The 25,976-nt window shown below is 39.6% G+C and overlaps 2 protein-coding genes across 2 annotated transcripts in view; both read right to left on the bottom strand.

Annotated features, from left to right (window-relative positions):
* Positions 1-2,072: 2,072 nt before the first annotated feature.
* Positions 2,073-3,649, bottom strand: LOC141496845 (selenide, water dikinase 2-like). The gene has a single exon (XM_074199426.1). It carries the CDS (start codon positions 3,428-3,430, stop codon positions 2,159-2,161), a length of 1,272 nt encoding a protein of 423 aa, XP_074055527.1. The 5' UTR covers positions 3,431-3,649; the 3' UTR covers positions 2,073-2,158.
* Positions 3,650-6,997: 3,348 nt separating this feature from the next.
* SERPINB12 (serpin family B member 12) overlaps positions 6,998-25,976 on the bottom strand; it is a 32,424-nt gene continuing 13,445 nt past the window's right edge. The window contains exons 2-8 of the mRNA XM_074199427.1: positions 24,763-24,948; positions 17,837-17,953; positions 16,946-17,089; positions 15,022-15,139; positions 11,118-11,260; positions 9,828-9,995; positions 6,998-8,458 (exon numbers count right to left, since the gene is read on the bottom strand). Of these exons, the coding sequence (XP_074055528.1) occupies positions 8,054-8,458; positions 9,828-9,995; positions 11,118-11,260; positions 15,022-15,139; positions 16,946-17,089; positions 17,837-17,953; positions 24,763-24,930 (1,263 nt within the window). The 5' untranslated portion in view covers positions 24,931-24,948 and the 3' untranslated portion in view covers positions 6,998-8,053. The remainder of the gene's footprint in view (positions 8,459-9,827; positions 9,996-11,117; positions 11,261-15,021; positions 15,140-16,945; positions 17,090-17,836; positions 17,954-24,762; positions 24,949-25,976) is intronic.

Here is a 25,976-nt window from a genome sequence, read left to right as displayed (position 1 = left end):
TCTAGAAGTGACCATTACATCTTAAAAGTTTATAAAAAATTAGCATGCACTAAGACAGGTGAACAGATTTCTAAATTCAAACAAAAATAGGAACCCATGGAGTAAAATTGTGCAAAGTCAGGCCAGGAATGACAGAAGACTCTCAAGGATTATATTTTGAAGATATGAAAAGAAGCAATGCTGAGAAGGAAAACGAAGCTTTGTCTAAAAAGTCTCATGTAAATGTGCAAGAAATTCATTAATTAACTCTGATTAATCTGCAAAAAATTAATCTGTAAAATGTAGAAGGATCAAAGGAAGGTTGGGTAATTGAGGGAAAATACAAAAGTACTAAAATTAGAATAAGCTGAGACTGACGGAGAATATAAAGACAAAATAGATGTATTTAAGCTTATTTTGGGAAATTAAAAGATGGAATACTACTACTACTACTGCCTAGAATAAAGATACAACAAGTAATAATAAACATATAGCACACAGCACTATCAGGTTTACAAATGCTTTACATGGATTAGCTCATTTGATCCTTGGCAAAATTACTCAATTTTTTCTCTCCCAAATAAAACACTAGACTGGAAAGGACAAAACAAAAGTGGATAACAGATAAAATAAGCAAGAATATAGAGAACTCATGATGGAATAAATTTCAGTGATCAGGTCCACACGACCTAGAGTACTTCACTTAAGACTTGGAAAATGTGATTGCTAAACCACTGTCAGTAATATCTGAAATAAAAAGTTGAAATGTATATATTCACTTTAAGATCTGCAAAGCATTCTCCATGCATTATTTCATTTGGGCCTCATTTACAACGCTGCAAGGTAAATATAAAAGTATTTTTAGTGATAAGGAAACAGAGAGTACATGAGTTGCTCATGATAACATAACTGTCAAAGAAAGGATCTGAAAGCAGGCCTCTTCTGTCTAGAACTCTTTCCAAAATATAATTACAGACTTGGAGAAGGGTAATGTAGTAATGATTTAACAAAACTACACAGGCCAGAAATATTATCTTTGATATTTATCAAAATAGAATGTATTAGGAAATAAAATTATTTAGAAAAGGCTACAGTTCAAACTGTCATAGAAAGGATTTGAAACCAGGCCTCTCTTCTGTCTAGAGGTCTTTCCAAAAATAAAATTACAGACTCCGAGAAGGGCAATATGGTAACGATTTAACAAAACTACATAGGCCAGAATTAAGTTTGATCTTTATCAAAATAGAATGTATTAGAAAGGCTACAGTTCTCACGGCAAACCAGCACAGCATCAAGAACAGGTTAAACCAAACCACCTTTTTTCCTTTTTTTGATAGTGTTACTTCACTGATAGATAAGAGGAATGCTAAGGATACAGTTTATCTAGAGATTTTATTTGTTTCTTTATTTATTGAGATCTAGAAATTAACTTATTGGTTGATAACCAGGAAATGACAATTTGAGATTATACATTTTAGTAACACCAAGTCCTGGGCTCTGAGATTCTGCTCAGCCTCTTCCAGCCCTTAATAGGGTTTTATAGAAGAAGCATCATAAATAGAGCCTAGGCAAGGTTAGCAGAATGGCTTCAGGTCATTACTCCCCAACCTTTGGACAAGCTGCTCACTTCTTGCCAGGGTAGGGAAGAGCCAACACTGCAGGGGGAAAAAAAAAAAACCCCAATAAATAATTCCAGGTATACCATCTATTACGAGTTTGAAAATTTTTGTTCCAGGCTTATTTGCATATGATCTAAGTTCTTTTTGGATGTGTCCTTCACCTTCAATAAATAATCTAATTTCCTATGTATGAATATAATCAACCAAGCAATCTCAATCACATTAAAGTTCAAAACTTTAACTGCTTCATCTTGTTGCTGGAAGGGGAAATCAAATTATTCTGCTTCTCCCATAGAAGGCCAAACCCATCCAGAGCATAAGAAAACATCTAAAATAGAATTTTTTTGACAGTGACATTAGCACAAAAGCAGCTGTTTTCCTTAACTGGCTCATTGTGGACAAGCCGCCCTCCCGAGGTGGGGGGGGGGGGCAACTTTTACCGTTCAAACAAGGTTCTTTGGAAATTTCCCCTTCCCCAGAACAACGGGTAGTCCTGTAAAAAATCGATCCATGATTGTGTCCAGAGTCTATCGGGTCCAGAGGCCCGGCGCCGGGCGGGCTCAAGAGCCGGGCTGCAGGCCGCCGTGGGAGTTGCTGGGCGCGGCCCCGCGCGGGGCCACTTCGATAATGCCCGGCTTGTCGATGATGCGCGCCGTCTGGTTGCCCTTCTCCACGATGCCGATGATCCAGGCCTGGTGGCCCTCGCCGTACTTGGGGGACTTGATCTCGGCGCAGAAGCGGGCCGCGTGCTCCCGGGGCAGGCAGATGAGCAGCCCCCCGGAGGTCTCGGCCGACCGGCCCTGCAGCAGCCCGAAGCGGCCGCTGGCCTTGCTGATGGCGGCCATCTTGGCGATGATGGGCAGGTTGTGGATGACGAAGGACACCTGGCTCCGCTGCTGCTTGGCCAGGTTCTGCGCGTGGCCCAGGATGCCGAAGCCCGTGACGTCGGTGGCGGCGTGGGCGTTGAAGGTGTGCATCAGGCCGGCCGCCGTGCGGTTCAGCATGGCCATGCTCAGCACGGCCTCCTGGTAGGCCAGCTCCACGTCCTCGCGGCTCACCACCGCCTTGATCTTGCCCCAGCGCTCCGGGTTGTCCAGCCACTGGTGGGCGTTGACGGCCACCTGCGTGCCCAGCGGCTTGGTCAGCACCAGCACGTCGCCGGGCACCGCGCTGTCGGGCATGATGAACTCGTTGGGCTGGCAGACCACGGTGGCCACGCCGCCCACGATGACCCAGGGGTTGAGCACCGTGTGTCCGCCCGTCACCGACGTGCCGCCCTCCTCGGCCGCGTCGCGGAAGCCCCGCACCAGCAGGGGCATGACCTTGTCGCGCTCCTCGTCGCTCATCTTCTGGCTGACGCTCAGCAGCATCAGCATGTTATCGCACTCGGTGATGCCCATGGCGTACAGGTCGCTCAGCACGTTGGCGCACGCGATGCGCCCCATCATGTAGGGGTCCTCCACCAGCGGGTAGAAGAAGTCGGTGGTCTGCACCAGCGACAGCCCGCCGTGCCGCAGCGGGATCACGCACGAGTCCATGCCGATGCCCAGGGTGGGCGCCAGGAGGGGCCCGGCCTCCGGCCCCGCCGCCGCCGCCGCCGCCTCCTCGGCCGCGCCGTCCCCGAAGCCCAGGCCCGGGCCGGGGGCCGGCGGCTCGGGCCGCCTCAGTCCCGCCAGGAGCGTGAGCAGCGCCTCCTGCGGGACCTTGCAGCCTCATCCCTTCAGGTCGGAGAAGCTGGTGAGGCGCCAGTTGGGGCCGAGCCCCAGCGCCTGCGGCTCGAAGGGGCGGTAGGAGCCCGGCGAGGGGCCGCCTCCGTTCCCGACCGCCGCCATAGCGCCCCGCCCGCGCCCGCCTCTCGCGAGGTCTCGAGCCGCGGCCTCGGCCGAGCGAGCGTTCCTTCCGCCGGGGCGGCCGAGGAGGGGGAGGGGCGGCCCCGCGGCACGCCGAGGGAGGGGGGGGGAGGCTGCGGAGCGCGCCGCCGGGCCCCGCGCGCAGAACTCCGCTCTCACTGGCTCCCCCAGGGGGGAGGGACTATGCCGCGCGGGCCGCAGCGGAGGGAGGCAGGTCCGGGGGAAGGGGCGGCTCGTGATTGGCCGCCAGGTGAGCTAGCCGGCGGCGCGCGCGGCCCGGAACGGCCCGCGAGGCCGTGGAATTCCGCGGAGACAAAGCGCAGAATCCAGCGTCCGGAGGATGAGCGGCGGCCCTGGAAACCCACAATTCAGGGACATTTTTTTTTAAAAAAATTTCCCCTTTTTTTTTTTTGCAAGGCAGTGGGGGTAAGTGGCTCGCCCAAGGCCACACGGCTAGGTAAATATTAAGTGTCTGAGGCCGGACTTGAACGAAGGCCGCCCCTTACTTGTTATCAAAACGTTAAAATCGTGATCGCTGCAACTTTTTACTGTAGATTCCTAGGCAAAGGTTGATTTTCTTAGCATTACCTAAGGAATGGAATGTGACCTTTAGTTTTGAAAGGAAGAACCTCCTGCCCTCCTTAATCCGGGAGAGAATTGTGCCCCCCCCCTCAGGCCCCGAGGATGATTCTTTTTTTGACATCAAATATTACTATGGTCTTCAGGGAAGTTTTTGTTGTGTATATTGTTCCCCTCCCTTTATTGCTGTAAAGGTTTTCTGATCCCCCTCAGCTCCCTCCAGCTATAGGTTAATGGTAAATCCCAGAAAATAACACTTCGTGTCTTACCTGCATTGCCTATATTTTACCTGTATTTTCTGTCATTTCATTCCAAGTAATGTTAAGGTTAGCAAGGTCAAAGTGGCCACAACTAGGTAGGTGATGTGCCTTCCATACTCTGGCAGACTCCACCTGCAGTACTGTATTCAGCTCCAGCCAGCACATTTTAAGGAAGAATGTTGACAAACTAGACAAGATACAGAGGCGTGCAACTAAGTGAGCCAGTGAATAAGGCTTGGAGTAGCCCCAGACCTTTCTCCCTGCCTAGGACCCTAGGTAAGTCACTAAAATGCTGTCTGCCTCGAACTTTCATAAGTTGTAAAAGAATCTGGAAGCCGCTAGGATGAGGCATCACCCCTGGAGTCAGGAGGATCTGAGTTCTAATGCAACCTCAGACACTTAATACTTACTTGACTGTGTGACCTTGAGCAACTCACTGAAGCCCATTGTAAAATTGTAAAAGAATAGAACCTACCTTAAGGTTGTGAAGAACAAATGAAATGTTTGTAAAATGCTTAGTACCACATAGCAGGAAGTTTAAAACTGCTGGTTTGCCTCACCACCACCTTTTTGCCCCCCTGTAGTTAGGGTCTGTCATGCTTCAAAGAGGAAGTAAATTAGATTTAAGTGAGGTAGCCTCACTCCTCCAGAGAGCCCTGGGTCCTTTGGGTAAGATACACAGATATCTGTACATATTTGTATAGCTATAGAATGACTAAAGAAGGCCCCAAATATAGTGAGACACTTTGACCTTTGGCTAAGGACTATCCCACCTCTCAGTTTATCTGAGGCAACACCCATTACTTGGTTAACACTAGATAAGAAATAAAACTGTGGCCTCTTTTATCTAGTCAAGAAAAAGAAAAAAAAACAATTAGGGAAGGGGAAGACTCTGGGCTTCTGGCCCAAACATAAGTATTGCTATTTCCCTTCACTCAGAACCATCAGAACCCCAATAATGACCAAATGAAGCCCCCTTTCTGCCTCTGTTCCCTTTTTAAAGGAATTGTTGCTATCTAGGCTAGAGAACAGAAGACTGCTATGGGAAAGAGGACAGGATAATGGTCAGCAAGTGTGTTCATAGTCTGTTCCTCAAGGACAACTCCATTTATTCTGCCATCAGAGGGCAAATAGGCTATATTTTATTGTTATTGTATATCACCATAGCAACAGTAATTCTAAGTAGAATCACAGAATTGTAATTTAAGTCCATTTAGATGGATTGGAAGTGGGTTGTCTTCCCAAGGGGAGGGAGAGTTGGCAAAGTTGGGGGATGGGGTGGGAGGGGGTGGATATAGTGAAATTTACATAAAACTGAAGATAATGAAGAACTGTTTTACTTCTTATGTATCTCCTCTTAACACCTCTCCCTCCATCTCTTCCCAAACCCATTTCAGACAGGACATCATTAAATACCTTCCAGTTTAATTATAAAATTGTAGATTTAGGTTAGGTGGAAGAGACTTAAGAGCTCCTCTAGTCCAATCTCCTTTGTATAGGGAAATGAGGCATGTAGAGGTTAGACCTAAGTATCAGCTGGGAATTAAACTCAGGACCTTAGAACAGTTCACAGCTGCAAAGATTGGATGTTAAAGTATAGAACTCTTAAACACACATTTAAGTAGCCAGGTTCCTACTAATGCCTGGTCAGAGTGTAGTAGTAGTAATAATAATAATAATAAATTAATTTTTCAGAACTAAATTCCTGGGGCAAAGGCTGATTTCTTTAGAATTGTATTCAGCATAGACTATGCCCTTATGTTAATTCTGAACTCCAGAAGACAAAGTTAAGAATGTTGGATTGTTTGGGCAGCTAGGTGGTACAGTGGATAGAGCACTGGACACGGAGTCAGGAGTACCTGAATTCAAATCTGGCCTTAGACACTTAATAATTACCTAGCTGTGTGGCCTTGGGCAAGTCACTTAATCCCATTACCTTGCAAAAAAGAATGTTGGAAGACTGGACCTGCCCTCCTGATGATTAAAGTCCAAATAGCATTGTATAAGCATGTTCTATACTTAATAGAATAGTCTCCAGGGAAGTTTAAGGTTTTGTCTACTCTTGTTAGTATATTTTGACCCCTTCCCCTTGCTGCTGTATAATATTCTGATCTCACTCAGCTTTGCATGGTCATTACCAGAATGACCTCCACCTATAGGTTAACGGCTAATCCAAGAAAATAAAACTTTATATCTAACCTATATTTTCTGTCATTTTATTTTAACCCTATACTTTTAAGATTTGCAGATTTTTAGTGTTTACAGCCTCCATCCCATACTCTCTATAAATGTTTTTGTATAGTCAGAAAAGGTGTCAGTATGAAAAGTGTCATGTTTGGTGTCCAGAAAATGAATCTCTTTTTCTATATCGTATTAATGAAGGGTCTTATTTGAAACTTTTCTTTGAACTTTTGACCATGTAAGAACTTTAAGCTTCCCTTAGATAACCTGAGATTGAATTCAGCAGTTCCACAAACTAGAATCTTTTATACTCTAATTTTTATATCCAGCTGTTTGACCTCAGTATGTCACTTTACTTCTGGCTGTCCCATTTTTCAAAAATGGGAATCATAATAGCTCCTACCTTCCAGGATTATTATGAGGATTATATTAGATAATATTTTTAAAGAACTTAGAACAATATTAATAAATGTTTATTTCCTTCCTTTCTACCATAAGTATATAAATAACAGTCAAAGGTTATATGCATTATATTTCACATCTTTATTGTTCAGTACAAAACAAAATTTTTTCATTACTTAGCAACATGGTTTGGACATTTTAGTTAGCAGTCAAAATGTCTCTACTTAAAAGGAACATTTTAAATCAATATAAATGATATGATAGGAAGACAGATCAGAAAGTTAACTATGCCTCCTCCCCAAATTTATCAGTATGTAAATGAGGATTTAATTTCTGAGCATTTATGGTAGACATTCTATGACTCAAATACTGAGAAATCTCATTTCCCTTCTCTCAGAAGAGGATACACATTGAACATAACTCCTTTTCACAAAGGAGAGAATTAGTGTAATCTGATTTTCAACCTTTGATAAGTGTTAGGTATCTAGCTGTTTTCCCACTTTAGGATTTGTGTTTACTGGAGCACTATTTCAATTTTCTTTAGTAGACTTAAATATTTGTTGGATGGAATTAAGACAGCAGTTTACACATAACAAATGACTGGATTGACTGATGGTAGAGAGTGATTTTTTTCCCTGCAGCTGAAGAGAATGTAACAAAACAGTACATTTTCTCTGCTGACATACCTTATGTCATCCTCAACCTATCCCCTCACCCCAGCCCCCCACCCCAGATTTTTATCTTTACCCTAGAGGCATATGTGAAGTATGGAAGATTTTTCCCATTTAAACTGTAATCCCAGGCTTCTATTTTTCCTACATTGTTCTCTAATAGAACCAGTTCCTTTCTGAATAGTCTAGGGAATCTAATTCACTTGATTCATTAGTAATACAGAAAAACAAAATAAGCAAGAAAATAAACATTTTTTCCTGAATTTTGTTGATGTGGAAACCTGGGGGGGGGGGGGGTCAGTGAAGTGTACCTGGGAGCTGGCAGGGGTACTGTCAACAAAGAGGTAAACAGTATTGGCAAAGGATTGTGTAAGTAAGTGATACTGGCAGTTAGCTGGTGGTTGGGGCTAGTGGGATTAGGTGAGTGACTGATAAACTCTAATTCAGGTCCCTTATACCCGTGTTATATAGCAAAGGGAGGCTATGCTACCATTTTGCTTGTTGACTCATTCTCAAGGAGAGCAGACTTTGCCATAGAAAAGGATGGTGTTTGTTTTGTTTTCTCTGATGAAAAATAAAAATGGGTGATTGACATTAAATGTTACGTAGTGTGAGGCAGACTTTGTAGTAATTGCAGCTCCAGTGGCAGCTGCTGCCTGGGTACCATCCTCATTAATTTCCACAAATGTCTTATGGACAGCTTTGGACAAATACAGATTGGGATCTGAAGACATTCCACTAAGATTAGATTTGGTTTCATCAAAGATATCTGTGATCCCCATTTTTTGGAGAATAAGGTTGAGATCCACATTACTTTCCATGGTCAGTTGGGGAAAGGAGACATCTACCTTTTCATCGCACATAATTGTGGGACTGGTCCATTCTTTTATTTTCTCAGAAGTCATCTGCTTTTTAAGCTACCAGGATAAAAAAAAAGGATAATTAGTAATATGAAGTCTATTTCCAAAACCCAGGTCCCTATGCATAGCTGTTGAGTGCTGCAAGGGTTTTTCCCAACCGTATCTCATTTTAAAACTCTTCCAGGTTAGACCCTTTTTGGTTTAAAAAGCTACCTTAAACACTTCTGTCCTCAACTGAACTAGGAATATACTACTTGATCCTTTAGTTATCTCTTTGGTGTCTACTCTACTTGGTAATCTATCCTCATGTTGCCAGGCAGCTCCATGTCTATATCAGAAAATTCATATACCCCAGACAGATGCCTCTGGAAAGTCTAATGTTGAAAATGAAGCACACTTCTCTGAGAAAAGTCTAGGCCCTTTCCTTACTTGTTGTCCATCTTCCCTTAATTTGTAATAGAAAAAGGTAATGTTTAAGAAGGTATAAATTTTCCCTTTGGCTATGAAGAGAAAGAGAAAGATCCATTTAGTTTGAACAGATTCTTGTTCAAGAATTTATTAGCCAGATATTTATGGAGAAATATACATATATATGTACATATATGTATATTTAATTAATTGATGGATAGTTTTTTTAAGTATTTATGACAGAAGTACAATTGGACTTCAGAAGCTAACCAGTGTCTATTCTATATGAATAATCTACAAAATCATGGATTTTTAGAGTCATAAAGGATCTGCGAACCAGCTATTCTGAGTACTGGCCACTGCATATCCCTGCTAAATGGTCATCCAGCCTCTGCTTCAAGGCCTACAAGGAAGAGAGACTACTTCTTCTTGAATCATTCCATTCCACTTTTACAGTTCTAAATGTTACCAAGTTTATCTTTTGGGATTAGGTGGGATTAAGTGAGTGACTGATAAACTCTAATTCAGGTCCCTTATACCCATGTTATATAGCAAAGGGAGGGTATGCTACCATTTTTCTTGTTGACTCATTCTCAAGGAGAGCAGACTTTGCCATAGAAAAGGATGGTGTTTGTTTGTTTTCTCTGATGAAAAATAAAAATGGGTGATTGACATTAAATGTTCTTTGCAACACTCACTCATTGATGGCCACTGGTTCTTTATTCTAGAACCAAGAAGAACAAATTTAATCCTTCTTCCACAAGACAGTCTTTCAAATTCTTGAATACAACTTCCATGATGTACCCCTAAATCTGTCTTTCCCAGAGTAAACACCCCCCCAAGTCCTTTCAACTGCTCCCCTTAGTGGCATGAACTCAGGATTTCATTATCCTGCTTCTATCTCTGACACACCTTTGTTTATCAGAGACTAAAGTTAGTTAATTTGTTCACTTTTACCTGACCTATGAATTCATTGGTTTAGTTAGTTCTCAGCTCAGAGACAAAAATAATAATTTACCTCTTCTAGTCCAGTGGAGTCCTCGGCAGGGAAAGTAGGCAGCAGCACAAACATGCTGAGTTTTCCTTTGATATAATTCATCTCAAGAATCTGTGTCTTTAAATCTTCAATGTAACCAATTCTAAATGTATTCTTCTGTCTCATCATCTTTACACTTTTTTGTTCATTCTGTCAACAAAAATAGGAAAAGTTAAGAGAGAAACTAGTCCTTTTCACACTCAGTCTTGCTCATGATTGCCTCAGACAAAGGGATACATTTTTTTAGGAATTTAAAAACCTTACTGAAGTTAAAATAATTAGCTGATCTAAATTACACTGAATTCAGGTTTGAGGCATCATTCTCTGAAGAAAGACACTGCTCCGTAGTACATGGGACTGACCATATTATATTAATTAGTAAGGGATGCTAAGGATAATGGCAGGTTAGAATTTAAATATACATCCTATCCTCTTTCCACTTAGTCTGATTTTTTAAGAATAATAATCCATAGACAATGAAACAAGTAAAACTGATACTCTCATTCTCCAATGAGTTATTCATGTCAATATATTTAAAAGCAAAAAAAGATACTTAATAACTTGTTATTTGCATGTATGGACTAGAGAAAACATACTTAACTATAATATATTGAGGATATATAATCTCATCCATACAGAAAATTCCTCCACTAATATAGAGCGCAAAACATTTACAATTTATCTGAATCTCAGAAGGGTAAACTGGTCTTGATCATGATCAGACAGAAGTGTCAGATTGAAGACTTAAACCCAAGTCTTCTTCCCTCCCAAGTTCCATTAAGCCATGATGCTTGTGATTAACCATAGAACCTGTGATATCATTGTCTTTGGGGAATCATAGGTAGGAAGTTTCTCAATGCAGGTTATCACTTTCTCTGAAATTTATATTCTTTGACAGTTACCTAGAGCAGATGTGTCAAACTCAGTTAGAAATGGATATCTCATCTGCTTATTGACTTAGAAAACCCATGTTAACATTATCTATTTTGCACTATATTTTTTACTTATTTTGTCAAACATTTCCTAATTACATTTAAAACTGTTTCTGACCTTGCTTGCTTCTCCTAGGTGTGAGTTTGACACCTTTGGCCCAGAATACTAAGAAATTAAGTGAATTGGCCAGGGTTGCACAGCTGATATGTACAGGAGGTAAAACTTGATCCCAGTTCTTCCTGATTTTGAAGTGGACTCTTTATCCACCACTACATGTCGAATCTTTTTAATATTATTCTCAAAACTGAAATAAAGATTGTCGACTTTAGAGGTTGCTACCTTGTTTAGCCAGAAAGGTGAGTCTTCAGTTTTGTCATGGTCAAAACTTTTTTCCCATTTGGCCTTGAAATAAACAGCATTCACCAGCACCAGTACTGTGGAATCAGTAATGTTGTCTTTGTCAAAGAGATCCTTGATTTTACCTGAAGGAAACAGTCCAGAACACATGCTAAATGTGAAATATTTTGTGGTTATTCAGTTGTTTCACTCATGCCTGAGTTTTCATGACCCCATTTAGAGTTTTCTTGGCAATTCTACTGAAGTCATTTGCCATCTCCTTCTCCAGCTCATTTTATAGATGAGGAAATTGAGACAAATAGAGTGAAGTGACTTGCCCAAGGTCACATAGCTAGTAAATATCTGAGGTCAAAGTTGACCATGGGAAGATGAGTATTCTTGACTCCAGGCCTGGCACTCTCTCTCTCCACTGCACCAGTTAGCTGCCCATGTATGAAATACAGTAGTTATGTTAAAATTTTTGAGTGGATATTTTTAGCACCTTAAAATCTGAAACATTCATTTCCTCCCTATAAGAACCAGTAAGTAATTACCTAGCTGTGTGGCCTTGGGCAAGCCACTTAACTCCATTTGCCTTGCAAAAACATAAAAAAAAAAAGAACCAGTAAAGCAGGTGTTGTTCTCATTTTGAAGATGAGGAAACTAAGACTCATAGACTTAAATGGTTTACCAACGGTCACCCAACCAGTGTCTTAAAGAATTGATTTGAGCCTAAGTCCTTACTCTGAGTCCAGATACTTCTCTACTAAGTCATGCAACTTCAACCTCATGAGCCAAGATTTTGTGATGTTTCTTTTTTGTTTGTTTTTAACTTTTTTAAAAATTTTATTTAAGGCAATGGGGTTAAGTGACTTGCCCAAGGTCACACAGCTAAGTAAATATTAAGTGTCTGAGGCTGAATTTGAACTCAAATCTTCCTGACTCCAGGCAGGTGCTCTATCCACTGCTCATTGAACCACCTAGCTGCCTCAGCTCTGTTTTTAACAATACAGTAGGTTTTAGAATTTGCTAGAGTTTGAAGTCAAGCTCATTGTTTGCAAACCCCACATTTGTCTCTCTTTGATCCTGCAACATCTGGCCCCTTCCATTCTCCGTGATCTGTCAATGATTACTAACAGTAATTAGGAAATCACAACTGCAGTGGTTTCAGCATTATCTGGGTCAAGTTACTTGGACTCATAAAATATCTCCCCTGTGATTAGATAGACTAGTTAATTAATTCTTAGAACACTCTGCCTTTTCTTGTTGTTGACCTTTTTATTTAAAAGAGACAACATGTTCATGTCAAAAAAGCACAGTTTGGGGAGTCAAAGGACCTCCTGTTGTCCTATTTCAACTCTAGTTCTTATTATTTGTGAGTTCTCTGTTGTGACTCTTAACCTTTCTGAGCCTTGATTTTCTCATTTCCAAATTAATAGGTGGATTAGATGACCGCTAGAGCTCTTCTAGCTCTAAATCCTATCATTCTATATAGACATCCTTTCTCCCCACCTGGATTATAAATTTCCTGCATGCCTTAAATATCCATTTTCCACAAAGAGACAAGAGCAGGGCTATATATACACATATAGCAAGAGCTCAGTAAGAATCTGTAGATAAATGAAAAATAAAATGCAGAACTCCATTGTTAGAAACCCCATCAAGTAGCCTGATAGTTAATGAAGCTTGCTGGCATATTGATTCTCTAGGACACATATGTGGTTAGAATGTTGTCCAACCTAGTTTGTATCATCGGCAAGGAGCAGACCTGGACCATCTACCTTTTCACTAATTTTCTGTATTGAGTGGGAAGGGGGAAGGTATATGTGGTGTTCAGAACCATAGAATGGTAAATGCAGAAAACATAGTTATAAATCAGGAAGTTCTACTTTCTTTTTTTTACAGCTGAGGATATTATAGCCTATAAACTTCAGCACCTTACCCAAGATCACATAAGTAGCTGGCAAAAAAATGAGCCAGCACTAGAATTTTGTTCTACAGATTTGTTTTTTGTTTTTTTAATACAATGATCATGCAGAGGGAAGTAGATATAATTAGAAAAACTATATTTATATAATAACAATATCATCAGAAAGACAGCTTTGAGAGTCTTAAGAATGCTGATCAATTTAATTACCAATTGTGATTCCAGGGGACTGACAGATGAAAAATGTTACCCATTACAGATGATTAGACATAAGTTTTTGGTCAGTAATAATTTAGGAGTTTGTTTGACAACACCTATTTATTAGAAGGGTCTTGTTTTTCTTTTAACTTGAGGTGTTTAAGAGAAAATAAATATTTATTGAAAAATTAAAAAATAAATAGATGCATTAACATACATTTGCATGAAAGCCCACATTCACAAATAAGACCCAATAGTCTTAAGAACAATCTTAAGTTTATCAGAGTTAAGCTTCTTTTTCTACCAACTTCAACACAAACTTATAATTAGTTTATCACAAAGGCAACATCTTGTTCCCAAATATGATAGAGGAAGTAGTGGAAAGAGTACTTGTCTTGGAATAGAAAGACCAAAATTTGGGTGTGACCTTAAGCAAATCATTTTAGCACTCTGGGGCTCATTTTGCTCATCTATAAAATGAAAGGGTTGGGACCAATTACTTCAAAGGTCCCTTCTAACCTTAGCAATCTGTAACCTGCTTATTAGAGATAACCAAAAGAATACATAATTATGAGAAGGGGAATAAAGTTGGAAAGAGGATCAAGGGAGAGAGCTATAACTTCATAGTTACTGGGTCGTGGCCCACAAAATCACAGTAATTAACCTTGAAGAAAATGTGTTTGGTATTCTAGGCTGTAGGTGAGCAACCTAGAACCTGTATTTAAAGGTGACACTTAAATATGATTGGAATTGATAGCCACTTTTTGAAGCCTCATCCCTGGAAGGTTCTGTCCAGTGACTTCCTAAATTTAGACATGTCAAAATTTGAAGTATTTTGATCCCACCCATTAGTGACCTAATCATAGTCAAAGGAAGGGAGAGATCTCATTTTTAATGGGCAGTTTTTCTGCCTTTTCAAAGTCAAGGACTCTGTTTTTTTAAAGGGTTATGTGTATTCTTATGGCTTTTCTTTTTCAATTCATACTACATTCATATTGCCTTTCTCCACTCTCTCCTGTATCCCTCTTCACTCAGAACAAAATACACTATAATGAAAAAAGTCTGAGGAAAATTATCCTTTATTCTTCAGTTTTGTTTTGAAAAGTCTTTATCTCTGCAGAACTTAAATTCTGAAAAGTAGCTTCTGGATTTCTTGCTTTGCTTTTCCTTTGACATGTTGGTGATATTTTCCTCACTATGCAAATAAAAATTTAAAGATAAACTTCTAGATTCCATTGCCAACCATGTAAGCACAAGCAATACAAACTTTCTTTAAGAACTTGACAGAACACTTAACAGTTCACTGGGTAGGATATAGCCAGTGTGATATAACAGACAAAGGAGAAAAACAACTTTTATTTAATACAGAAAAATCAGAAAGATAGCTTTGAGACACTGAAGGAATTCTGACATGCTCTGTGACCCTAGGTAGGACATCTTTTTCATCACCCAAAGCTTTCTTACATGCAAATTGAGAATAATAACACCTAGAGCCCTAACCTCAAAGGAAAGTTGTGAGGATCAGTGAAATAATTATATAAATGACTTTTCAAACTTTGTAGTGCCTTTAGATGTCAGTTTTTATTGTCATTATCATCATCATCATCATTATGTACTCTCTTAACAATCAGTACTCTTCAGACCTAAGTTATTTCATCTTTAAATGAAGGGGTTGAACTAGATGTATACTAAAAATCCCTTCTAGCTCTAAATCCTATGAAAAACATGAAAACTTAAAAATCCTTAGCTTTCCAACTTTACTCTCAACTCCCATTTTCTTACCTTGTGTTTGACATTCAACCCAGAAATTAATCTGTTGTCTGGATTTTTCTGTATCTTTTCGGAAATCCACACTTTCAATGGTTGTATGGTAAAATTTCATCACATTATCTGAAAATTCCTGTTAGATTAGAGAAATGGAAGACTTTTCAATACCATCTAAGTAATCCAATAGTAGAAGGAAATAAATCTCAGGTAATATCCAGTCATTAAATACTGTAGAAACCAATCTTTCTGTTTCTACCTATAGGCAATCTGAAATGAGGCAGGACTATTTGAGTAATCGCATTGAATTAGCATGATCATGAATTAGAGCAAAATTAGAATGATATCTTCATAATTCCATTTGTGTCCTTTATATAAACTAGATTATTTTTTTCCTTGCCCAAGGCCACACAGCTAGGTAATTATTAAGTGTCTGAGGCCAGATTTGAATTCAGGTACTCCTGACTCTGTGTCCAGTGCTCTATCCACTGTACCACCTAGCGGCCCCATAAACTAGGTATTTTTAAGTGATACTGACTACACCATCATCATCATCATCATTATTATTATTATTACTTCTAGAGAATCAAAACCTAGTACACAAAAATCTCATTTTATATGGAAGATAGGAATTTGATTTTGTTCTTAATTAGAAAATACCTTGGAATAGCAGTCCTTTCCAATGCTATTGCATTTTGGTATCCTTCCACAAATTTAATTTTTATTTCTAAGAATTGTGCATCCCTATATAGCAAAAGGCATACTTCACTGTTGTTGTTCGTTGTTAGGGCTACAAAAGGCTCTATCATAGAATCATTAGTTTAAAACTGGAAATAATATTATAGGCCATATAATCCAATCTCCTTATTTTCCAGAAGAAAAACAAGGCCCAGGGAAGTTAAGTGACTTGACTAGTGTCATAGAACTAGTAGCTGAGGTGGGATTTGAACCCAGGTCTTCCCAATTCCAATTTTGGTTTCATATCTGCTATATGATATTGCCTTTCTTTACCTTTAGACTATCTCAACATCAGTTGAAAGGAGCAAATGAACCCTAGTGAAATCAACTACACAGAATCCATTGTTGCTAGAGAAGATAATTGCTAGCATGAAACAAGACTGGGTATGGCAGGAGAATGGTGAGTATGGCAAACTGGGATGATTCTGGTCTAACCCAATACCTTGTTCCTCACTAATTCAGAATCAACACGAATTTCATGGATTTCAAACCTTGTCTCCTGTTAGACATATACCCTCCCCCTTGTTTATAATCAAGTTTTACTTTTTACATGACTTTCTCTTAAGTTATATAAATACTAAGACACTACTACCTCCACTCAGGAAGTTCTGTAATTGGCAACCCCAGCTACTGACTTTGACCTTTATTGCAGTATCCTCTTATCCTTTTAGTTCTAAAAATTGTACCTCTGTTCACTGACCTCTGCTTCAACCTGTGAATAAGATGTATGGTGGACATACATCTTGATTAAAGTTTTTCCCTCTCCCACAATGAAGGAAGGCTTCATGGTAGATCATCCTGTTCATACCTGGTTAAGCCATCAGTAATAGAGCAGAGGAAATACTCAGAGACTTGTAAATTGGAGCTGTTTCAGTGGGACAGCAGAGTTAGTTGTGAAATTCTGCCAAACTAGGGTTAGAGAAGAATGACCTGGTATGTACCACTTATGATACTTTCTCAGAAATAGCAGGAAGAGCACATGATTATCAGTGGTAGAACTACAGAGAGAAAGCAGGAACAGAGAGAAAGCAGGAACTACAAGGAGCAGCCCATTAGTCATAATGCAATATTCAGACACACAAGCACAAATGGTAACCTGTCATCATTTCTACTATGTTCTTCTGCCCTCAAAAGGAGCATTGTAAAACACTGCCCTAGAAGAGGAAGAACTTCAAAATTTACTTAATAGTTATGGTTTACTTACAGCACAGATTGGAAATTCCTGTTCTCCATATAGCCTGTTGGCCATACTCAATGTATAATCTGATTTTATCTTGTCCAGCTTCTTGAGCAGTTTCCCAAAGTAGGAGTCAGAATCTCTGTACCCATCATTCAAGGACTTTGTATTCTTGATAGGACATAACAAAATTGGACAAAATTTCATTAATCTGTCCCTTGAAGACACACTCTATTATCATATATCTATTTGTCAATATTCAACTAATTTCATTCAAGTATAGCAGCATTTCTATGTGGCTAAAATTTTTTAATTGTAGTGATACTTAAGTAACAATAGATACTTTACAGGGAGCTTCTTTCAGCCTACTGAATTGTTCTTTAAAGAGACTTTATAAAATATTGCCAACCTTCATACAACCCCCTTACCTGGATTTCAAAATCATGACAAGAACTTACTATTTCCCCTAAATTCTACAAAATGGCCCCAAGAGAATTTCTTAACTACTGCAGCAGCCACATTTCTGATAAAGAACAAAGAAAATTTCTTTTGTATTTATTGTGTGAGAATCACTATGGCTACCTCCCTGAACCTGTCCTATTCTAAGTCACAGCCTCATCTAAGCTAATGTCACCCTTAGATCTCTGAATGGAATAGGAATTCCCACTTTTCTAGCAACTATACATTAGTTCATGCAGTTTGGGGGCGGGGAGCCAAATTCACTAACCCACAGACTGGCAGGTGAAAGAAATCAGAGATATTTTCAGTCTCATATTAGTTTTCTGTTTGTTTGGCTTTTTTACAATGTATGGGGCCTAATACTGTCCTGGGCTTTTATCTTCAAAGAAAACCTAGCCAGCAAACTGATAACGATCTTTATTGAGAAGGGAGATCAGTCTATTATTATGAGATAGATACCTGTGAATTTGGAGGTTCTGATATTTTTTGCTGGTCTCCTTGTTCTTGACTTGCTCCTTTCGAAGAAATTTCAGGTTCTGTGCTTTTACATTGTGAAACTTCATTGAAGTATAGCACCTGACAGGTCAGAATATGGATATAATGTAATTTTTTAAAAAATCAAAAAAACAAGCCAAGATTCAGAAGTCTTCATTCCCAATTCTGACTCTATCCCTTAATAGTCCATGCCACTATGAAAGTCATTTAACCTCTTGAAAACTCAGTTCCCTCTTCTATAAAGTAATGACTCTGTCTACATTCCCCCCTCCTTTTTTTTCAGTGTTGTTATTAGAATCAGAGGAGTTTATAAAGTAAGTGAAGGCACTTGAACAGAATCTAAGAGTTGAAAAAGACCTGGAGGTAATCTAGTCCAAAACATACTTGAATGTGATCAACCCCCATTTGATCATCCAGCCTTCCCTTGAGGACTTCCAGGAATATAAAGCCCACTCCCTCACGAGGTTGTCTTTCCACTCTTGGATAGCTCTGATTATTAGGAAATATTTCACTAAATAGAGGCCCAAACCAGCCATTGTGTAATTTCCCACATTTTTATTCATTCTGCTCTCTGGGGCCAAGTAGAACAAATCTAATATTCTAATTCTGCCATCTCTGTCGATCCTCTAAATATTTTAATATAGTCATATTCTCTCTAAGTCTTCTCCATAGGGCATCTAGGTGGCACAGTGGATAGAGCACAGGCTTTGAAGTCAGGAAGATGGGAGTTCAAATACAGCCTCAGATACTTAGCACTTCCTGGCTGTATGACTCTGGGCAAGTCACTTAACCCCGCTTGCCTCACATCCAGGGCCACTGGACCTAGATGACTCTGGAGGAAAAAGTGAGGCTGGTGACTTAGCATAGCATCCCTTCACTCAAATCCATTTCAAGTGCTTGTCATGGCATCACCTCCCTGATGTCATGGTCTTCTTCAAGAACAAAGAATAAAGAGCGGCTAGGTGGTACAGTGGATAGAGCACTGGCTCTGGAGTCAGGAGGACCTGAGTTCAAATTTGACCTCAGACACTTAATAATTCCCTAGCTGTGTGGCCTTGGGCAATCCACTTAACCCCATTGCCTTGCCAAAAAAAAAAAAACTTAAAAAAAAGAACAAACATTAAACCTTTTCCAATAGTTTAATGCAAATCCATTCTTATAGGGAATAGTTTCCAATTCTCTCACCAACATTGCTTCTTGTCTTCTGAAAGCATTTCAATTTTTTAGTATCCCTGCATGGAAGTGATCACAAGAGTCTGGTTGTAGCCAGATCATGGCAAAAGAGAGTAGCCATTTTATCTTCATGTTGGACACTGTGCCTCTTAATGTTAAGTGGTTATGTGATTTCCCCAAGGTCACACACAGTTATGACAGAGCTGTGGCTTGAATCCAGGTTTTCTGTTTCTAATGAACTTTTTAAATGTTAGGATATAATTAGGTAAATGACTAACTTTGGTTTCCTGTTTTTAAAGCCTTTTCCGAGAATTAGAATTATTAGGTAAATGGCTATAATGTTACAAATATTAGGGGAAATTTCATACTGTCCTTCAGAGAGGCTTTTGTAATCAATCAATTAATAAGGCACTGTGCTGGACAGTAGCAACACAAAGATGAAAATAAATAAGTACGTAATAAATACATAAGTAGCAACACAAAGATGAAAATAAAACAGTCCCTGTCTTCTAGGGGCTTACATTCTCTAAGGAGGTGGAATGGATTCTGTAGTTTTCTCTATCCACAAACTCTTTAATGATTGACTACTTTTTAAAAATTTCTAGTCAAAAAACTCCATTTATTTATCAATCATCCATTATAGATGCTGTCACAAAACAGAGAAACAAAAGGAAGTATGGTTTGAAATCCTGGAATCAACATGAAGAGAGTGATTTCATGTCTTTAATCTTGTGAGAGCTGGGATAGCCCCTTATTTTCTCTTCCTCCCCTTCCTCCCCCCAATCCTTCAGCCACCCCACCCCCACTCAGTATCCTTGTCTGTTAGAAGAGGGCATTGGGCTAGACTGAGATTTGTGCTCTCAGTTCATTCCAGCTTTTAATATTTTGCAATTCAGACTGTTTCAAAGGCCACTCTGAAGGTAGATGAGGGTTTCCATGGTGATGTTTTGCAGTGAGCAAATAGTTATTTAGAACATAGGCACCATTCTAAGATTAAGGCAGCAGCAAGGTGGATAGTGCGGTAATTAGAATGCTGGCCCTAGAGTCTGAAAGGCCTGAATGCCCCTCCAAGATTACCTTGTAATTCTTTTGTAACTTTGTTTTTGTATTGGTTAATACATGTTTGTATTGTTTCTGGGCATTTGAACATAAACTCCCTTAAGGGTGGGAACTATCCTTCTCCCTTTGCATAAACCAATTGCTAACACTGGCACATGACAACAACAAGCTTGTTGATTGATTGATCAACTCCATAGTCGATATTAAATATATATATATATATATATATATGTGTGTGTGTGTGTGTGTATGTATATATACTGTATAAGATCACCTTAATTTGGGGGCCTGAAATTTCAAAAAAAAAGTTATTACATAAAGTTATTGAATTCAAGTTTTATTCATCATGAAATTCAAGGACTTTCTGCTTATAGCTTTCAGGCATCTTTTGGGCATGTCTGGTGCCTGGACACATACTTAGTTCATTCTGTTTCATGAACCTGAAGTACTAATTAATTGTGTCTCCTTTGAAATCAGCCGCTTCTTTTTCATCAGCATTTCTTCTTGCCTCTGGCTGAACCCTCTTTGTGGACACAGGAATTCCATTTGCCCTTCGCTCTTCATCCTTTCAGTTCTCTCTCTAGATCAGGTCATTTGGTTGACTTGCTGCCCATGGCCTCCTTCTGCTGGGCTTTTTCAGTAAGGTTTCTTCTTCTCATAGCCAATCTTGGATGGTTTTCTCAGTTGGAGGACCAAACTGACATTCAATAACACAATTTCTATTCACTTTTGAAAACTGGATCACTTTTAAATTGAATTCAACACTGTATGAAAATCCTTTCTGAGCCATTACTGGACAGAACTTGGCAAAACATAACCTAATATACTGGTAACATGTGGAACAATAGCACAAAGACAACAAGTACAAAAATGTGTGAAATGCAAGTAAAAAAAATCTACAGGAGGGCCGGGCAGCTGGGTGGTTCAGTGAATAGAGCACCAGCCTTGGAGTCAAGAGGACCTGAGTTCACATGTGAATCAGACACTTAATAATTACCTAGCTGTGTGGCCTTGGGCAAGTCACTTAAACCCTTTTGACTTATAAAAACCTAAATTTTTTGACCCCAAATTTTTTGAAAAAGAGTATGTCTTAAACATGGGTAAATATGGAAAGTCACTTAACATCTCAACTCTTGTTAAGATTGTAAGTTGTAGGTGTAAGTGCTGATCTGCTTTAGTAGAGAGAGATTCCTATGCCTTGGAAAGGGAAGGGGAGGGGAGGGGAGGGGAGGGGAGGGGAGGGGAGGGGAGGGGAGGGGAGGGGAGGGGAGATAAGGGAAGCTCATATAGAGCTTCTTCTGGTCTAGTCTGTTTGACTCTCTGCAAGACTATTGAGTGGGGAGGCTAGGTGGCACAGTGGGTAAAGAACCGGCCCTGCAGTCAGGTGTACCTGGGTTCAAATCCGGTCTCAGGCACTTAATAATTGCTTAGCTGTGTGGCCTTGGGCAAGCCACTTAACCCCATTTGCCTTGCAAAAAAAAAACTTTGTACATAATCCTAAACTTTTGGAGGTTGAGTTATTGTAAGGATCAAATGGCATTTTATAAACATTAACCACATATAGGAATGTGAGTATCCTCCTTCCTGCCTTTCTTCCTCCTCTGATCTGAGTCTTCATTTTGGCATTGTCAAAGTATAATAACAATAATAATAATTACTATAAGTTTTTACAACAATCAAAGGTTGATTTTCTTAACTGTTATGAGGAATGCATCTTCCTTTAGACTTTGAAAGGAAAAACTTAATCTAGGAAAGAATTATATCCTCCTTTAGACTTAGCCTGCCCTCCTTATTCTTAAACTCATAAAAAAAAAATTATTTCCCTCAGGCAAAATGGTGTGGTAGAAGGATGATTCTTTTTTGATATTAAATAATAGAATGGTCTCCAGGGAAATTGGAAATCCTACTCTTGTTATGTATATTCTGTTCCTCTCCCCTTGCTGCTGTATGCGTTTTCTTATCTCCCTCAGTTTGGGATGGTCCTTACTAGAATGGCTTCCATCTATAGGTTAATGGTAAACTCCAGATAATAAAACTTCATATATAAACTATATTTTCTGTCATTTTATTTTTAAGGTTCATAGTACTTCCTAGTTGTGAAGCCTCTGGCAAATCCATTAACCTCCGTGAACCTACTTTCTTCATCTATAAAATGGAGATAATAATACCTGTTCACTTTCCTCAGAGTTATTGTGAGAATCAAATGAAATAATGGATGTTAAGCACTACCTAAAAGAAACATATTGTTATTTAGCACTGAGGTGCCACCTTCAAGAAGCTAACTATACAGTTGAAGAGACAATGTGAAAAACATAGATTGGAAGGCAAGAAACCTAGGATTCTAGTCTCAGCTCATCTACCAAGCTTCTGTATAACTTTGGACTTGACCTATCAGCCTCAGTTTTCTAATCTATAAATAATTAAATACTAATGTTTATTATGAGGGTATATCGAAGACATTTTATTGCATTTAGGTAATCAGAAGACACTGGGTGATGAGAAAGTCTTGAGATGCTCAAGTCTTTGGTAGCTGTTGCTGTTTCCAACTCTATTTCTCCCAAGGACTGCCTGCCATGTCTGGTAGTTTGAGCCTACTCTAGCATTTAAGTCACCCAGAATTATAAGCTTGTCCTGTTTTGGCACATTGATTGAAAGAGTCTCCAGGATGGGAGCTTGATGGTGTTGTGGTGTTTTCCCACAAGCAGCAAATTACATTGTCATGAGCCTGTCATCCACTCCTTTTCAGAGGCATACAAGCTTGTTGACTAGATTAGTTTTGATTCTGAAACCCACACCAACTTCACAGTTGCCCTTCAGTGCAGATACTTTAGAAAAACATGTATCCAGCTCCGACTTCACTAAGCTGGCCTTTATTTGCCATCCTTGTTTCATTCAGGGCTGCTATGATACCTGCAGAGTTCTCACACAAGAACTGTTTGTCTTTCAAGTCTACTACAGTTAATGTAGTGTACACAATCCATGTAATGAAGGTGAATGGAATTTTCTTTGAAGAAGTTTTTGCACATTTTTTTTTGTGTGTGTTTCAACCACAGGGTGGGATTCCAGCCTGTTGTGGCAATAAGGTCCAGGTTGGGTAAGAGACATTTTTTAGGGCACCTTTTCTAGCCATTTCCTCACACCAGAAGGTGTGATCCTTAAAAAGGTTGCCCAGACACCTAGGGGTCTGGCCAAATCCCACTGCTGTTTTCAGTGGCCTGAGCCACCTGAATATAAGGTTGTGACTACAGCTCCCAGTGTATCCCCATCTACTGTTTTGATACTTTCCCATCACCACAGGACTTTGAGAAAAATGGTAAAATGGTATGGGTTGGGGGTGATGTCTTTTGGTTCATGTGTAAATTAGATTTAAGTGAGTCTTAGTGCAACTAAGTCCTCACAGCCTCACTCTCTCTTCCACAGTCATCATAGAGTTAAGACAGCTGGCAGTCACTCTATAAATAATAAGGTTGACCTGGGCCCTTTCCAGTTGTAAAAGTCTCTTTGTCTTATGAATCTATAAAATATACAAACAGAAAAATAATGTGCAGTACCAAGCAGGATATCATTGGTATCCCATGAATGATACAAACCTTCAGTGTTACTCCTGGGAATTTGGAGAAATGACAGATCATCATGGCCAGGGCAGGGCTGGGGAAGGAAGGCTTTGTGGAACAAGTAGGAATACTTGGTTGGTGCTTGAGGGACTTAGATCAAAGAAGAAGGAAGGCTGTTGTAGACACTATATCAGCAAGGTGCTGAATAAAGGAGTAGGGAAGTTATCCCTGGTCAGAGTGAAGGATTCAGATTCTTAGACTGAGCTTTTATTTAGGAAGGAAAAGGGGAAAACATTTCTTACATACTTAACATATAACACATAACATTATATAACTTACTCATATAATAGGCACTATACTAAGCATTTTGCAAATGTTATCTCATTTCATCCTCATTTCATAATTGAAGAAACTGAGGCAGGCAGAGGTTAAGTTGTTGGTTCTTCAGGGGGATTTTTTAGGAGTTCTTTTTTTTTTTTGCAAGGAAGTGGGTTTAAGTGATTTGCCCAAGGTCACAGAGCTAAGCAATTATTAAGTAGCTGAGGCTGGATTTGAACTCAGGTCCTTCTGCCTCCAGGCCTGGTACTCTATCCACTGCACCACCTAGCTGCCCCATGGTTCTTCAGGTTTTGAAGAAGACCATGATATCAGGGAGGTGATGCCATGACAGGCATATGAATTGGATCTGAGCAAGGAGTACTGTCCAATCACCAGTCTCACTTTGTCCTTCAGGGCTATCTGAGTCCAGTGGTGAGATGTGCATCTGGAGACTGCCCTGGATGTGAGGCATTCAGGGTTAAGGGACTTGCCCAAGTTCATACAGCTAGAAAGTGACAAGGGTCTGAGATCAGATTTGAATTTAGATCCTCCAGACTCCAGGTCCTGTGCTCTATCCACTGTACCACCTAGCCAGAGGTTAAGTGATTTCAGGGTCACACAGCTAGCAAGTGACTGAGATCAATTTTGAATTCAAGTCCTACTGACTAAATCTAGTACTTAATCCACTAAACCACCTAATCACTTATAGAATAACTTTGTATGAGAACTTTCAGTGATTACAGAGGTATATATAAAACAGAGGTATATATAAAAAGAGGCACTTACTTCATTGATCTGATCTGCAGTAGAACTTTTAGCCCCTAGGCTGATCATACCAAAGGCAACTGAAATGCTCAGAGGACAGATAAAGATGTTTGTTGGTGCATCATCTTTACATAACTCTTGGAAAAGGTCCAAGCAAAACTTGGTATTGGCTGTCACAAGGGAGTCCATTGTGAAACTGAAAATAGACTAAAAAAAGAAAAAGAATTCTTGAGTTAAAATGTGTTAGTTGTACTTATCTTTAAGATTTGAAAATGTGAAATATGAAATTCATACTCCTCCTGACTCATCTCCTCCACTGCTTGTGCAATGCCCTCAGGAGCCTTTTTTTTTTGCTTTTTAGGAATTGAAGTGAATTATTGCTCTTCTCCCCAGATAAATGCTCACTCCAGTCATCAGTCAAGAAAAACTTTCTTTTTTTTTCTTTTTCTTACAATACAGTATCTGGCTTGGTCTAAATGTACCATCCATTTCAGTTTAATTTATCAAATGTCCATTATGACCCTACTTCCCACCACACTTTGTCTTATACACCGGAGATGCAAAAAATAAAAATAAAACATAATCCAAGCCCAGAAAGAGTATACAGTCCAGTAAGGGAGTTGAGAAATATACAGAAATGACAGAGGAACATTTCACATCTAATACATAATGTATAACATGGTTAGATCACTTAAATTCTCAGTCTTCCTGGAAAATCTCTAGGAGGATAAATTGCAGGGAAGATGCCTATCTTGTCTTGCTCCTGGAAGTTCCTCCCAGTACCAAGTCATTAGTCCAGTAGAAAAAATAGAATATAGATGAAAAAACAAAATAGGACTTGATTAAGTATATGGAAGTCAAACAGAATGAAATGAACAATTCACAGTGGTAGAGATCACATCTTGCTAGGGAGATCAGAAAAGATGACACCTGAACTGGACTTCTTTGAAGGAGGTGAAATATATTAGTAACTGAAGCTAGGAAATGTGAAGAGAGGAGTCTTTAGCAGGATAATTATGAGCATGAATACACGGAGGCAGAACACAACAAGTTCAGGGAATGGCAAGTAATCTAGTTTGGCTAATATATATGAAGAGCAACGGTGTGAAATGAGACCAAAGGTTATTTAGAATGAGATTTTAAAATTTAGGCCTAAAATAGAGTGGTGTTGATGGGAGTTGTTCCAATCTAGGATTGGGAGGGAAGAAGTTCCACATCAAGGGGAGACTTGGATT

The sequence above is a fragment of the Macrotis lagotis genome, chromosome X (genome assembly GCF_037893015.1).
Source record: "Macrotis lagotis isolate mMagLag1 chromosome X, bilby.v1.9.chrom.fasta, whole genome shotgun sequence".
Classification (NCBI taxonomy): Eukaryota; Metazoa; Chordata; class Mammalia; order Peramelemorphia; family Peramelidae; genus Macrotis; species Macrotis lagotis.
Note: the sequence above shows the minus strand (reverse complement) of the source record. Positions and strands in the feature narration are given on the sequence as shown.